The sequence below is a fragment of the Zeugodacus cucurbitae genome, chromosome 6 (assembly GCF_028554725.1).
Source record: "Zeugodacus cucurbitae isolate PBARC_wt_2022May chromosome 6, idZeuCucr1.2, whole genome shotgun sequence".
Classification (NCBI taxonomy): Eukaryota; Metazoa; Arthropoda; class Insecta; order Diptera; family Tephritidae; genus Zeugodacus; species Zeugodacus cucurbitae.
This window is the reverse complement of record NC_071671.1, coordinates 38,023,382-38,039,238: the sequence shown is the minus strand read 5'-3', so window position 1 is coordinate 38,039,238 and position 15,857 is coordinate 38,023,382. Positions and strand designations below refer to the sequence as shown.

The following is a 15,857-nucleotide window of genomic DNA, read 5'->3' as shown; positions in this document are numbered from 1 at the left end:
ATACATAAGTACATATGTATGTATGTATATACATATTGTATACTCATACAAGCATAGATTGCACATGCAAATGTACTCACATATACACTGTATAAATAATTCGGTTATCCATATAAACACCTACATATGTATGTAGGTATGTACGCTTATATAAATCATAAAAGTACATATACATACATATGTATTGAATTGTAACAGTTAATTGGTCTCGCATTTGCATTAATGCTATTTTCCATTTTTGTATCTTTTCCAGCGATAGCAGAGAAAACTTGAACAGCGATCAACAACAGCAGCAGACCCCGTATCAACAACATCAGCAGCGTCTGTATCAGCAACAGCAGCAGCAGCAGCATCGACAGCAACAACATTCACATCCGCATTTATTGCGACAGTCTCTGATCAACCTTACGAGCGCGCACAACATCTCCAATAATATCGGTGTTTCGAACGTATCCGAGCAGAGCACTTCAAGCAACAGAAACGGTGCGGTCGCGCCATCGTCGTCGTCCCTTAACCACCCCAACACCAACACCAGCACCAACGCTAACGCTAACAGCAATACCAATACCAATATCAGTAGCAAGACCACCAAGCCAAACACAAACACAAGCCCATTACACAAATTCATCTCCTGCAGTTGTGAATCACTGAAATGTGCCGCATCAGCTGTTGCGGCCAAGACATCGAAGAAGCGTACGGGTCACAGTCCTGGTGATCCCGACAGCGAATCATTGATCGACAGCCACAACGCCGATTATACTGATTACAACGTTGTTTACTTGAGTACCGGCCGCAGCGGACACAGTGCGGGCTGTATCAGCAGCAGCATTAGTGGTGGGGGTGGTGATGATCAGCGTTCTTTGCAGAGCGAGTATCTGTCAAGTCGTATTAGCGGCGTTTCTAAGCAGCATTCGTACGACAGCAGTTGTAGCGGGCAGCTGCAAGGTCTGACCTTAACCGCTAGGGATCGTCACAGTGATACTGAACAACAGCACCAACAACAACATTTGGACTGTATTGCCAATTCGACGCGTGTGCCAAACAGTCCCATCAGTTGCACCAACAGTAACTACAGCAATCAAAGTAATCTCAGTGCAGGCACAGGAGCGGGAGCCGGAGACGGAGGAGGTGTAAGTGGTGGTGGTGGAGGCGACGTTGTCGGGGAAGGTGACGGTAGTCCGTCTACCATTTGTGACGCATATAAGAATTACCCGCATTACGCGACCACCAATAGTAATAGCACAAGTTATGGCAACGATTTCAATGACGACTTCAAGCATATAGTCGTCCAGAATTTCAGCAATTCCGATCCAATAAGACGTTATAACACCCTAAGCGGTGAAAGTGGCAGCGGCGGCGACGGTGCCGCCAGCATCAACGACACATCAGACACTCACTGTTCACCCCTGAAGCCACATTACAGCGATTGTAATATATATGCGAAGCAGCAAGCTGAATATTTTTCGAATTTAAAGAGTGATTTTGATCAGCACCCGCAGCACGGCGATAAACAGCAGTTAGTAAATAAGACATATATCTTCAAATGTCTCGCTAATAGCCCTTCATTCCTCAGATCCAATAAGATCAAGGAACAATCGAAGAAGCTACGCAATTTGTCGCTGAAGAATCGTACGGCTAAAAAGAAAGGGCAAATTATAAGCAAATCGAATGCGGTTTCTGATAATTCCCTTCATCCAGGAGATAAATACCTCAATTTATATCTAGTCGAGAAGAAAAATTCCCAACAACACTTGCAGCAATATCAATATCAACATCAACCGCAGCAGCAGCAACAACAACAACAACAACAACCGCAACCAGGGCAATTTGAAACGACTGGCAGTGGAACGGATTCACGGCCGATCGCAGTGAGTCGACAGCCACAACAGCAACCGCCAGAGCAACAGCCCGTAGTTGCAGCGCTTAGTAGAAATCTGCAACAGCAACAGTGCCTCGTTAACGGTTCGGTGCGTACGCATCCCACATATCGACAGCAGTCTTCAATTAAGCGCGCTTCGAAAGATTATAGCGCCACACTCACGCCAACACCATCGACGCACAGGAATCAAAAAGTCGCCGCTAACAACCATAAAAGCTGCAATCTGAACAGCAACGGCAACAAGCTAAGTGTTAGCACGAATTCGTGCAACAAACTGCACGTGGCCGCTGCGGGTACCCATCCCTATGCCACATCGCCCAAAAGTTCGCTATCGAGTAATGGACATTTGAACAAATATTGCCTGACGGACATAAGTCGGCGACGGAAGGCGGCGTTTAATCGACAACTAAGCGCCCCAACTGATTATACGCATTCTTCCACTAACGGTAACGGGCACAGCGGCTCACATTCAGCCAACGAGGGCGCTTGCGAGTCGACATCGACCGTAGCCAGTGCAGGCGTGGGCTCGGCGACGGCCAAGACGTCCGTATCGCTGCAGAATTCCGTTCTAATAAAACCAACATCCACGTCCAATTCGTGCACGAACAGTTTCAATCGGCGGCACATTAAGCGCCAGAAGAATAACAAATTGAATGAGAGGTATGTATGAATATACAACAAACAAATTTATTATACATACATATGTACATATTCACAAACATATACTTTATTTACTAAATACATATATGTATATACACACATACATACATGTATGCATAATGTGCATACCGAAAAGTCAAATGGTTTGTATAAATATTCTTTTCATACAAGTAGTTGTATGTATGTATATACATACATAGATGAACCAATGTAAATTCCAGTAAACTCTTGAAATCATATTTATACACATACATATGTACGTATGCATGAATCAGTGATTGGATAAACATATGCCTATGTGTATGGGTGGATTTTTCTGCCTTTCTGTTATAGTTGTGTACATATGTATGTACATGCATATGGGAGTACTCGCGCTCGTACTCGCAATTATTATACTGCAAATGTACTTCAACATGTGCTTATACACATTTACATATATATACATAAGTATATATAGAGTTGTATGCACGGTATGTAAACAAAATGAATAGAAACTTTACAAACATCAGTGGCTAACTGCTCTGACCCCCAGATATCATTTGGTGCATTTCGCAGCACGTGTGAGCGCCCGAAGGCAGTCAGTAGTCCAGCGCCTGCTGTAAACAAAAGACTGTTGGGGTGAAATTTCAGCATTAGTGTTCCTTTCACTTTTCAAAGCGCCAAATGTTTGGCGCTTTAGTAGAAACCAACGAATTAGTTAAACAGAATTATTTGTGGTAACATATATATATGTATGTATGTATATAGTACAACTATGTATAAATGCCATTATTTTTTAACCATAGAAATTTCAATTTTGAAAGTACATAAAGTGGATAATGGAAAATAAAATATGAAATGTTTTATTATGCGGAGATCAAACGAACGTTGCAAATATTGTGTGCAAATATTTGTGGAAAGAATGTGTGCTTGATATAACTCTATATGTATGTACATGCAACTTATATGGATTTGCGGAAATCATATTAAATATAGAATTGTAATCGAGATGTAGCCCCAAAAACCTTTGTTGAAAAATCTCAAGGTATATGTATATGTATATTCATTAGTATATTTAATAAGTCTCCGATTTAATATTAGTAAAAAAATACCACATAAATACATATGTATGTATGTATGGTTTTGTGTCTAACATTTGCAGAAGATTCGAAAGAAAATCAATGTGGAAATATGTACATACAAATGTACATATGTACTTAAGTATGCATTCTCTAAATGTACTGGTAAGTCTTTGTTTAATCGACAGTTCACCATAAACGAAAAAATCTCTGAAACGGTTTATGTTATGACCTTAAATATAACACTATCTCCGTTAAATCACATTTCAAAGAATTTTGATTTTTGATAAAACTTTGTTTCCTAATTTGACAAAAAACCTCAGTCGATGCTTAGCAATGATATAATAAGTATTACGTCGAATCGGAGCCAGCATATTCAACGGTCAAAGTTCGGTTTGATAAATTTCGTCATAATCGTAATCGTACACCATGTACCACGAAAAGCCACAAACACAGTAACGCCAGGAAATGTTTCAAAAATTCTTGAAATTTTGTCGGATGACCGTAGAATTATATCGAGTGAGTTAGTTAATATCATTAGTCTCTCAAGGTCTTATCATTAACGTTCTTTTATAAATGAAAAGGCTTGGTGTGCCACGTTTTTTGAGAAACGATCAAAAAGATCTTCGACTTTAAAGTTTCTAAAATGATTTGTGACAATAGATTTAACATACATACATACATATGTATGTACTGGACTCCAGAGTCCTATCGACATCCGGCGATCGAAAACACAATGTTTTATAATGCAGTATTGGATTGATTGAACAGCAAGATTTTCATCCTTGGTAGTAAATAAAAGTTTCCGGATGTGATACAAGTGAATAATATGTACATATGTATGTATGTATGTATATAAGAAAATTGCCATTGAAGTGAATAATGAAAGCCATACTTATAAACTACATAATTGCCACATTTTTGATCATCCTAGTTCATTTATGTACATACATACATTCATACTATGTGTACGCTAGTGATGAGCGATATTTTACTACCAACTGCACTCAATTTTTGTAAATATCAGTGATTTACAATCGCAATGACAGTTCAGTAATTTGAGTTCGATCACACTACATATAGGAGTAAGCAATTCTAATTCGATCACTGTAGCAATAGCAGTTCGAAAAGTAGCAATCACTGTTCTTTAGCAATAGCAGTTCAGTGATCACAGTAGCAATTTTAGTTGCGATTTCGATAATTTTGGGTATGGTGATTACAAAAGCAGGTAAATTTTGGATATTGTTAAAATTAATCAAAATGTAAATCTACAAAATTAAAAAAAATGTGGAGTACAAATTCTAAATACATAATTCGTTCTTTTTTTGTTGCGATTGCAATAGCAATATATACACAGTCATTTAAAAATAGCAATCACTGAAATCGCAATAAAGCTCATCACTAGTGCACGCCTACTTGACAGCTGTCATAGATATTATGTCTAATGGTTGTCTTTATTGTCCTGAAGCTTATCTCACTTTTACTTCAAAGAATGTACTGCATAACAGCTCTTAAGCTTACATGGATAGGTAAAAACTTGTTCCTCGTTCTACCTAATATTTATCAAATTAGAAAAAGCCCTGACACCACTAAAAATCAATCACTTGTTCCAAATTAGGGTTTTTGCTTTCAGTAGAATTTTTAATTTGTTTGGAGTTACGACACAGTGATATTTACGAAAATAATGCAACATACTTCTTTCGTTATATAAGGGAGCCGGAATTTTCCATTTGTTTTACTTTTTCTCTCTATTGCAGAAAAATTAAACACCTGTTCAAATTCTTTTTTTATTTTGGTTTCGCTTTTAATGGGTATTTAACGCAATATGTCACAAAAAGAAATGTCGACTGACGGTCAACCATACCTTCAAACATACACCAAACCAAAGTGTATTTATTTTTATACCACCGCAACATGTTGTACAGAGTATAAATATGTATGTATGTAGTAGTTTTATTACATAACTGTTGTTTGTAACATCTAAAACTAAACGAGTTGGATACAAACGCAGCGATAACTTCGGTAAAAATAAAGATGACTTGGCGAAACTTGGTACACATGTTCGTTTGCACAGTCTATAGATTTTTTTGTAAAATTTTTTAAATAACAAACCATATCTGGAGCAATTTGGAGCATACATATATTTTTTCTTCACACCCTGATTTAACAGTTAATTGGCAAAAAGTTCTTCTCCTAGCTTCCATATAAGGATTTTCCAATTTTCGTTGAGATTTATACCGTATATATCGGTTAATGCGTGAGATGTCTTCCAAAATAATTGAACGTACGAATATAATACTAGAGATAATTAATATAGCTAGGTGGCGAGTATAGTTGTAATCGGTACTGAAATTAGCCCAGCTCCCTTATATCTACTATATTTAATGATTTTTTGCATTCTAGTGAACTTATTTATGGGTCAAATTGTGCGTTATTTTAATACAATTTTGTCGAAACAGAGTACTCAAATTCAACCTCCCCTTGTCACTATATACCCAAAAATAAATCGGTATTGAACTTGGTCTCGACCCCAATATAATAAAGTTTCAGCAATACCTGAAAATGCTCCTTTACGCTTTGCTAATTCGAGCGTATAAAATATTCGGTTATACCCGAACATATCCCTTACTTGTTTTTTATTTCATTATTTTCTCCCAAGATTTAGAATCAACATAATCTACCTATAATAATTAGATATTAATATTTAATGTAATAAAAAACATGTTCCATTTGGGATTTATATCTACATATGTAACTTTTTACTAAACGATTAATTTTTAAACACATATGTATGTATGTGTTCTCAGAGGGATGAAAGAATTTCAAAAGACAAATCAACAAATATATACATTCATTGTTTAAGCTGAAAGGAGCTTAGGACGTAATACAGTCTCATTGCTTTTTGAACTCTGAAGCAAAATTAGAAATTAAGTTTTATTATCATGTAATGGTCTTTAATAAAAGTAAGATTTAATAAATTCTATCTGTGATTCTTCTCCTTTGACGGCGACTGTCAAAATGGGCTTACCCTGTTTTTTTGTGGTCGATTTTAGTTGGCAAACTGGATGAAATATTGGCCATGAAACAGCTGTTCCCCTACACTTTGATCTTACTCTTCGCCCTCAGCAAGGTCAATCTTTCCCAAGTCAAAGGAATTCTAACTGGTCATTGCCCTATCGGGATTCACACGGTCAAACTAAAAATTTTACCGGATGCTAGCTGGAGAAGCTGCTCGGAAGAGGATCATGTAGAATCTTAGTCAGGATAAATAAGTTCAGGTGGATCGGAAGATGAGATTATGAATTTAAAATAATGAAAAATGTCTCAATAACACTTAACTATTAACTGCTGGAGATATCTATGTACATATGTATGTATGTCTGTTTATCCACGTTATACATATATGAGGTAGCAAAACCACATAGACCTAACATTACTGAATAAAAGAAGATCGTTCCTTTAGTTTAGTTAAGTGGATTGTGATATACACGTTTTTAAGCGGACTTATACATACATACATACATATATAGTTGTTTGCACAATTACCAAACCAATTCATACTCTTATGTAAGGCAGTTATATACTTCACCTTAATAGTTTTTACAGATCTCTGGTTCGATAAATAAGAAGTTGCCACTCAAATGAGCTCGAAGTGAAGACCACTAATGCAGCGCAGCGTAAAAGCGTTAAAAATTAGCGATAACACAGTTGGTGGCGGTGCCGGTGGCCGTGAATAAATGCATTAGCATAATAATAAATTTGTGCATGCATTCACAATCGCAACCGCGTTCGTTAATTCGTCTGGGATAATTATTAGTTTTACAGTTACTAAATACTTACCAACGGTAATTCAGTAATTGTGAGAATCGTTTAATGTCTTCACAGTAAAAAACAATGTTTGTATTCATAATATTTATTTCTTTTCACTGTGTCATTATCTTTCAAAAACTTTGTTATTGTAATTTTCTCCTATTCGAGATATAAAACAATATGTTTGATAATGCCTTTCGCAAAATGCATCGTTCCTAGAATTAAAGTTTTATTAATAATGCTGACCATGGACGGAAAGGGTAAAATTGAGACATCTATGATATCAAACAATTTTAAGTTGTGGAATAACAATAAACTACGAAGTTCGTTGACCAACATTCGGCGGGTCGACTGAGCCAACACCAGAAATTGTTATGACTAACGAACTCCTAACGCACTTCCGTTTGTTCTTAAAATATAATATATAGGTGAAAATTATTAATTATTTTTATTGCATTTGCATATTTGCAAATATTTGGATCTGCAATAGCTAGAACCTAACATCGAGATTATACTGTATATAAACTGGTGATTAATGATTTCATCGTAAATTCGTCGGGGCTAATTCCAGCAGGGTATTTACCACAAGAAAACATACATATATTCATATATACAAATACCCAGGAATAAATGACGTGAGGCAGATACGCTCAAACAGGTTCTCTTATTCTGTTTAATTCTGCTTCTCGCTTTTGAGACCGAGTTGAGTAAGTTAATTGCTGATATATTTCGACTTGAAATTTGAGAAAGTTTTTTTGTCTTGTTTTTGCGTGGGTTTTGTTGATAACAAGTGCTGTGTGGAGGGGAAAAACACTACGAAACACTGTATAAACGAAAGGCAGACACAAGCAACGATCAAGTGAGTTTCGGAAGTGAGCGGGAGGAGACGCCGGTTCGTTGCCGGTTGAAAGACCTAAACAGTAATCAGCATGATATGCTCGTCATAGACGTGTCGTGCTGAGTCTATGTACAACAACTTGTTCCGTAAAACGCTCGTTGCGAAAACCGAATCTCACACTGCGAATCTTGAAACGCCTTCAAGTTCAGGAAATACTCGTTCACATTCCTATCGTGTAAAATGAAATGCTGTAAAAGGCACCTGTGCAAATGCGGACATTTCCACACAACTAAAGCATAACGTCTACTAGTAAGTAAATTACGGTTACTTTTTATTGAAATTAAAAACGTGTTAAGCTACTATCATAAAATCAAGAAATGAGAATCGGCACGGGCGCAATCTTTCATCTAACAGAATATCATTAACTTAAATTTGAATTCAGCGACAATACAAGCGCGTACAAACACACGTTCATACAACAATTGTGTGTTTGTATTTCTTATATTTTGAATAGAATAAAGGCGGGCGTGTATGGTGTACTCATAGTGTGTCCAAAATACATAATTCCACTTGATCGTGTGCATTCAAATAGAAAAAATTAATGCGGACAGTGGCTTTGTCAGAGAAAACAGAGACATACAAACATATGATCTCAATATACATACAAACAAACATATTAGTAAGTATATTTCTACATATTGAACTATGCGACAAAGTGGTTTACGATTCCATTAAAATCAGATTCAGAATACCGCTAAAAATTATTGTATAACTGGTTCGCACCAGTATTTAATTAAACGTAATATGGAAGAGGTGCCCTTAAAAATTCTCATCTCCGGTCGGTATGTAAAATGCCAAAAATCAAAGTGTTTTCTTCTAAATAATATATGGAAATAGTCAACTATAAGTTAACTTAAAGCATACAGTGAAATCATAGTATCAGACACTCTTTAAACTAAATGGCAAGTAATAATATAAATATACTTACATATACATATGTGTAGTACTAACGAGTAGTTTTTTACGGGAGTTCTAAATCTAAATAATGTTATACATATATTGCCAAGTACAGTTTAAAAATTTCTAAGCGTGCCTAAAGCGCCTTTTTGCATCCCCCTAACATACACAAGTACTTACATATACTCGTGAATATTTCTGTAAGTAGGTAAACAATTTTGAAACAATTAAAACTCCATGTCTGTGCATTCTGACACGTTTTAAGACAAAAAATATGACCAAAAGTGGAAAGTGCAAAAATGAAAAAATAAATAAATAAAAAATAAAATAAATTTTTAACAAAGACACACAGATTTACGCCTTAATCATTGATAGTTTCGAGTGGAGGTCGAACTGCATAGCTATTTACTGGTCCTAATTCAGTGCATTTGTATGGTAATGATGCATTTAACAGGAAGTTTTAATATATTTGATCATTTAATATTTTGGTTTATATTGACTACATAAAATTGTGAAATTGAGCAAAGCTTAAGCAGTTAAATATGCATTTGGCAGAATACTGAAACATTTTATAATTGAACTGATTAATCGTTGTCGCAATATATTAATTTGTTAATTTGGTGTAATTAAAAATACTTATTTGCAATAATTAACGAAATTAACTTTCTGACACACATAAAGTGGAACTTCCATAAGTCGAACTTTTGAATTGGCAATAGAAATCAAATTTCATAGAAATTTCCTTCCATAAATCGAACTTTTCGACCAGGTCATAATACTAAAATAAAAACACTTATGGATTTCATAAATCATGTAACAAAGGAATGGGATACAAACAATGGCAATGACAAATGGCAACCAACAAAATTACAGAATACATGTTTTAACGACATTTACAACGACAACTTTTAGCGTAGTAAATAAATAAAATTGTGTATTTTAAAGCTTATTAATCTTTTTTTTTTGATGAAAAATTCTATAACTCGAAGATTTTTTGTGGATTATGGTGATTCGAGGTAGAGAAGATCCACTGTATTTATAAACTTATTAACACATAACACTTAACTTACAAATTACGATAAAAATATATAATTAAAAATTAAGTTAAGGATACAGTCTAAATTTTTTTCTAAATTAAATGGTGCATAAAATATTTCAGATGTTATTAGTGGTTAAAGTTGGATATTCGATAAAATAAAGGCTTAATATTTCGAAAAATACTGGTTCATTTTTTTTTTTAATTTTCGGTACGGTTGTAAATATAAATCATCCAGGAAAACACACTTAAATGAAAAATTATATTCTTTACATTCAACATACATTTTGTACTTAATTTATTCGGTTCAATCCCCATGAAAATTTTGCCGTATAGTGTAATTTAAATACAATATTAATAAATTTTTAAATTAATTATAAATTAAAAGGAATAGAAATGAAACAAATTTAGGTAATTGCTAAAACTACATTATAGAAAAATTCGCTTAAATGCCATAAATACAGATTTGTTTATAATATAAAGCCATTAATATTTATAAGTTTCCTCATGTCGATTTAACGGCAACTGTCTGCTATTATGTATTATACAAAAATATTTGAAATGATAAGGTCACTGATAACCTAATCGTACCTTTACCTTAATACTATGTACCTACACACACATACATATATGCATATGCATGTATTTATGTGCGGAAAGTGCAGTGCTCCAATGTAGATATAAACAAAAGTAATTAAAGGAAAATATTAGATCATACACAGATCTGGATAAATTTACTCTTGTGTACTCGGTACATATTTATGTAGTCAAGCAAATATTTTACGGAAACACATTTCAGAGATCTTATTAATTTATTCAATAACTTGTTCATTCTGTAGTTATTTGAATATGTACTTATACAGCTATGTATCTATTTATGTGTATATGTATATCAGAATATAAAAATACAGTGGAACTTCTCTAACTCGAATCACAATAATCCACAAAAAAACTTCGAGTTAGATAGACTTCAAGTTATAGAATTTTCAATAAAACATACAGTTTTTCAAAAAGCTGTAAAAATGTACATACATTAAAACATATATTATGTAATTTTGTTTGTTGTAGTTTGCTATTATTTGGCGATTGACGTCAGAATTGCATGCCTTTGTTACAGATTTATGCAATCCATAAGGGTAATATCATATTTTTTGTTCGCCTCCATACGATATAGAGGGACTCTTTCAAATTCTACCTCCATAGTAAAATTTTAGATTTTGTGTTATGCCCTGGTCAAAAAGTTCGAGTTTTGGAAGGAATTTTGTATGAAATTTGTCTTCTATTGCCAATTAAATAGTTCGGAGAACTTCGAGTTAAGGAAGATTGAGTTATGGAGGAAATTTGTATGAAATTTGATTTCTAAACGCTATTGTCAATTCAAAAGTTCAAGTTATGGAGATCTTCGACTTATAAGAGTTCGAGTTATGGAAGTTCCACTGTATTTGTTATATGTATGTCTGTAGAGGCGAAATGGATTACAAAGAGAAAAATTCCTAATTTATGTATGTGTGCACATTTCCGCGAATTTTTCCAAACTTCATACACATATACATATACATACATATACATATGTATATATGCAAGTACTTACTAAGACTATGTACATGTGCATATTTTCAATTGTAGATTTGTAAGTTGCTTTCATATCTCTTCGGTTTAAGTCAATTTATAATCTATCTCTAGGCACATGCAATTGAACTTTCAAGTTCACAAACATACAATCAAACTATAATGCTATAAATTATTATTGTTTGTTGGCATGTATTCACATGTAAATATTACGGTTGCATATATTTATATTTTGCTATTAAAATCTTCTTGTGTTTATTATACAAGTAACCAACAGTGTTTCAAAATAGTTTGTGTATTTGGCATTGACGTATTTCTTAAAGCTTAACCTTAAGTGAACGAGTTGGGATGTATTTTATAAATGAATTTATTTGATTGGGTAGAATTAATATATGTATGTATATATAACAAGCAGCCATTAAAGTATATAAGTAGTAAATATATATATTTTTTTTAAATATGTGTATTTCAACCCTTTACGATCCCCTTCTCAAAAAACTTCTTTTTAGATGTTAATACAACACAACTTACGAAGTTTTCTGTAACGATTTGCAACTCTGTATATAAAACATATTTGATAAGAATATTAAAAAAAATGTAAAAGCCACAACAAATTATATAAAAACGTAGTCTTCCTTTAACTCGATACACTTGAACCAACAACATCTTTAACACGCTTGAAATATACGTTTTCTGAAGGTCGGTATCGCCTTCGTGGCGTCGTTAAATTTATTCGGCTCAAATTTCTGCCCGGCGAGTCTCAAATAAAGGAAAGTCTTATGACCTCTTATTCAGGACGATGTAAATCACATGCTTTGAAAAAAAAACAGTGGTTATCACATTTGCAACCATTACGACAGTCTCGGAGTAAGTTATTTTCTTCAACGTCAAAAAACTAGGTAGAAACCCCTTAAGATTGGGACTCTACAACATCAAACACTGTTAGTATGTGGTATTATGACAACGTATGTTGTTCGGAGTATGCAAACGTCGCATCCATGTGTCAATTTTGCCCAATATTTTAAGCAGTATATGACCCGTGAAGACTTTTGAGATGCCCACTGTCTCAGATATGCGCAAGAATATTCAATCGACGGTCTATCAATTCGAAAATTATATACTTTACCATTCGTGATGGCCGTTTTTCTGAATCAATTTTTGACGATGACAAAAATCGAATATTAGACATTTTTAATATTCTAAAATAATCTGCATGTGTCAGCAATAACTCATAATTTACTTGCTAAAATGCAAAAAATTGGTCGTTTACAAAAATTCTATTGAGGAAAATAATTCGAATGTCAGAGGTAAACAACTTAGTAAAAATCTTTTCTTTAGTATTTTAACAGTCTGAATTTGTAAAAAAAACTTCTTGTTTTGTTTCTGTACAAAAAGAACTGTGAATTAGCCTCACTTAATACTCTTGCAATATTTCGTCTTAACATGAATGTTGTACAAATATGTAATTGTCCTTAGATAAAATAGCCAGTATTATTTAATTGCTGCCAGGACATGAGCTTTAATAATTGGTTTCAAGTGAGCAAAGAATCTACTAATTTATATGGAATACCATTTTTTAAATTAAATTGATTTTGATATACATATGCTATTCTTTTAACAAATTTTGAATTGTTTAATGATCGTTATTCGAATCACTTCTTAGATCATGGCAACCCATACAAAAAACACTACTATTCAAAAAAGATCGCTGTGAGAAAATTATTAACTTTTAAAGTTGGTGGAACCGAAAAAAACGTGATCTAAATTCTCTTTATCTTATCGTCTTACTAAGATTTACTTTTGATCTTGATGGTGGAATCAGCCCAAATGGTCATATATGTATGTATATGTACAAAAATATCAAAATAATCAGGTTTCCTCTCATCGAATTGAAATTTGGATGTCTCTCTGTCCCTACATCCGTACAAGCGATATCTTGAGTGTTGCAGGTGGGCGAAATCGAACCATTACCACGCCCACAAATCTAAATCTAAATTAAGCTCTTAGATTCTTTGGATTTTTATGTTATATATGTATGTTTATGAATATGTATGACTTATTTCCACATGTGCCATTGCGTGCAATATAATATTCACAGTGTATATATATGTACATATCTAGTCGTATAGATTTTATTTTAAATCGCTACACTTCTTTGTACGCTCATATCTCAAAGTATTACAAACAAAATATTGTGCATACATACATATATACATGTATATATATATATATATGTCGCACAATAGTCGTAAAAGTACATCACACGTCTGCAAGGTCTACAAATTGTCTTAATTGGCATAATTACACCACATAACACATTCTCAATTCTCAATTCTATATTTGTTGTATTTCAATGGCTCAATGTGCTTATTTCAGATTAATTCATGGAGACAGTGAGGAATCTGTACGCTGTTCATATTGCTCCGTTTTGAATGAGAACGATTTACGTATATCTTTCGAAAATACCTGCACCGATTCTCTAGTAACAGCATTCGATGATGAGGCTTTATTAATATGCGACCAAGGAAACGAAATGGCAAGAACAAAGGTTTATTTTACGTTAATTTTTCAGGGTCCATCCATTCATATGCGAAATCAGTTACCGTTTCTAATCAATTAAAAAAAAATCACTCATCATAAACTTCATTTCACTTTGTTAAAAAGCTACGTAATGTTAACATATTTTAAGTAAAAACCTACTTGATTGTGATTCATTTAATAATTGTTGTTGCAATCGTATATTATGTATAGGTTCATTTTGATGACGTGTCGTTATACGGGACTCCGAAAGAGGAGCCAATGCCTTCCATCCCCGTCGTTTCGGAAAAAGTTTCTGCGAATTTCCTAAAAAGTCAATTGCAATCATGGTTTCAACCGACAGACAATCGGTTGGCTATGAAACTATTCGGCAGCCGGAAAGCGCTAGTCAAAGAAAGAATTCGCCAAAAGACTTCCGGACACTGGGTTATTCATCCTTGTAGTTCATTCAGGTTTGTAATCGAATTGCATTATAACTAAGGAAACAATTTTTAATTAAACATCGCTGATATATTGCAGATTTTATTGGGACCTTTGTATGCTTTTATTATTAGTAGCAAATCTTATAATCCTGCCAGTCGCAATATCATTCTTTAACGATGATCTGAGCACAAGATGGATTGCCTTCAACTGCCTAAGTGATACAATTTTTTTAATAGATATTGTAGTCAATTTTAGAACAGGTGAGTCACGAATCAAAAGTGAATAGTCTCTTGTATTTAGATCTATGTATATAACTATATTCGCATACGAATAACTTTTTTTTAACGATAAATGAGTAATTAGTTATATATTGATATATGTACATATACATATATATTTATATACATCTCGTAGAACATCAACTTTTATAGTTCCCCAAAAGCAAGATAGTATGTTATGTTAATCAAACTCGGTGGAATATTTTTGGCAAGATCAGGATAAAGCTATATAAAGGTTATGTCCTAAAATGCTAAAAACAAGTTATATCGAAGTACTGGGATTATTTCATAGAACACCACATTTCATCCCGTTAGCTTATTAATACAATTCATAATTAAAACTCTATATAATGTTTCAAAAACAAACTTAGCGGAAACATTGCTCCCGACATTAGCGGTATTACAAAAATAGCCGAAAACGGGGTTTCGGTTAGTTGTATACCGCATATATAAGTTAATATTTGATATATCTTTGTGATTTGTTACCAAATATTCATGAAATTACCGAAGACATCCCGTAGCGCTCATTATACAAGTTTTCCAGCACTAGGATTGGCTTTGTGTTCTATACATCGGTCAATAAAAAATAGAAAATATTAAAAAAAGAAGAATTTAAGTAAGTATAATCTAGTTTACCACACATATTTCGGTCCATATCCCCCCAGCTCTTTTACGATGATTATATTTAATTTTGTTATTTCAATGCTTGAGCCTGTCAAGCAAATTTTTAACTTCAAAATTTTAAGATGCCGCCAATAATAGTTTAAGTACAATGAGGTTTGTTTCATAAGCTTGAACGAAATGATATTTG

The 15,857-nt window shown here is 33.7% G+C and overlaps 1 protein-coding gene across 6 annotated transcripts in view; it reads left to right on the top strand.

The window, feature by feature from the left end:
* Positions 1-15,857, top strand: part of LOC105218854 (uncharacterized) — a 39,730-nt gene that overhangs the window by 13,559 nt on the left and 10,314 nt on the right. For 3 of the 6 annotated variants that reach the window (XM_011194695.3, XM_011194699.3, XM_054232952.1), the window contains 4 exons: positions 254-2,539; positions 14,184-14,355; positions 14,559-14,797; positions 14,865-15,028. In XM_011194695.3, coding sequence (XP_011192997.1) covers positions 254-2,539; positions 14,184-14,355; positions 14,559-14,797; positions 14,865-15,028 — 2,861 coding nt within the window. The remainder of the gene's footprint in view (positions 1-253; positions 2,540-14,183; positions 14,356-14,558; positions 14,798-14,864; positions 15,029-15,857) is intronic. The other 3 variants (XM_011194697.3, XM_011194700.3, XM_054232953.1) reach the window with 2 other exon arrangements.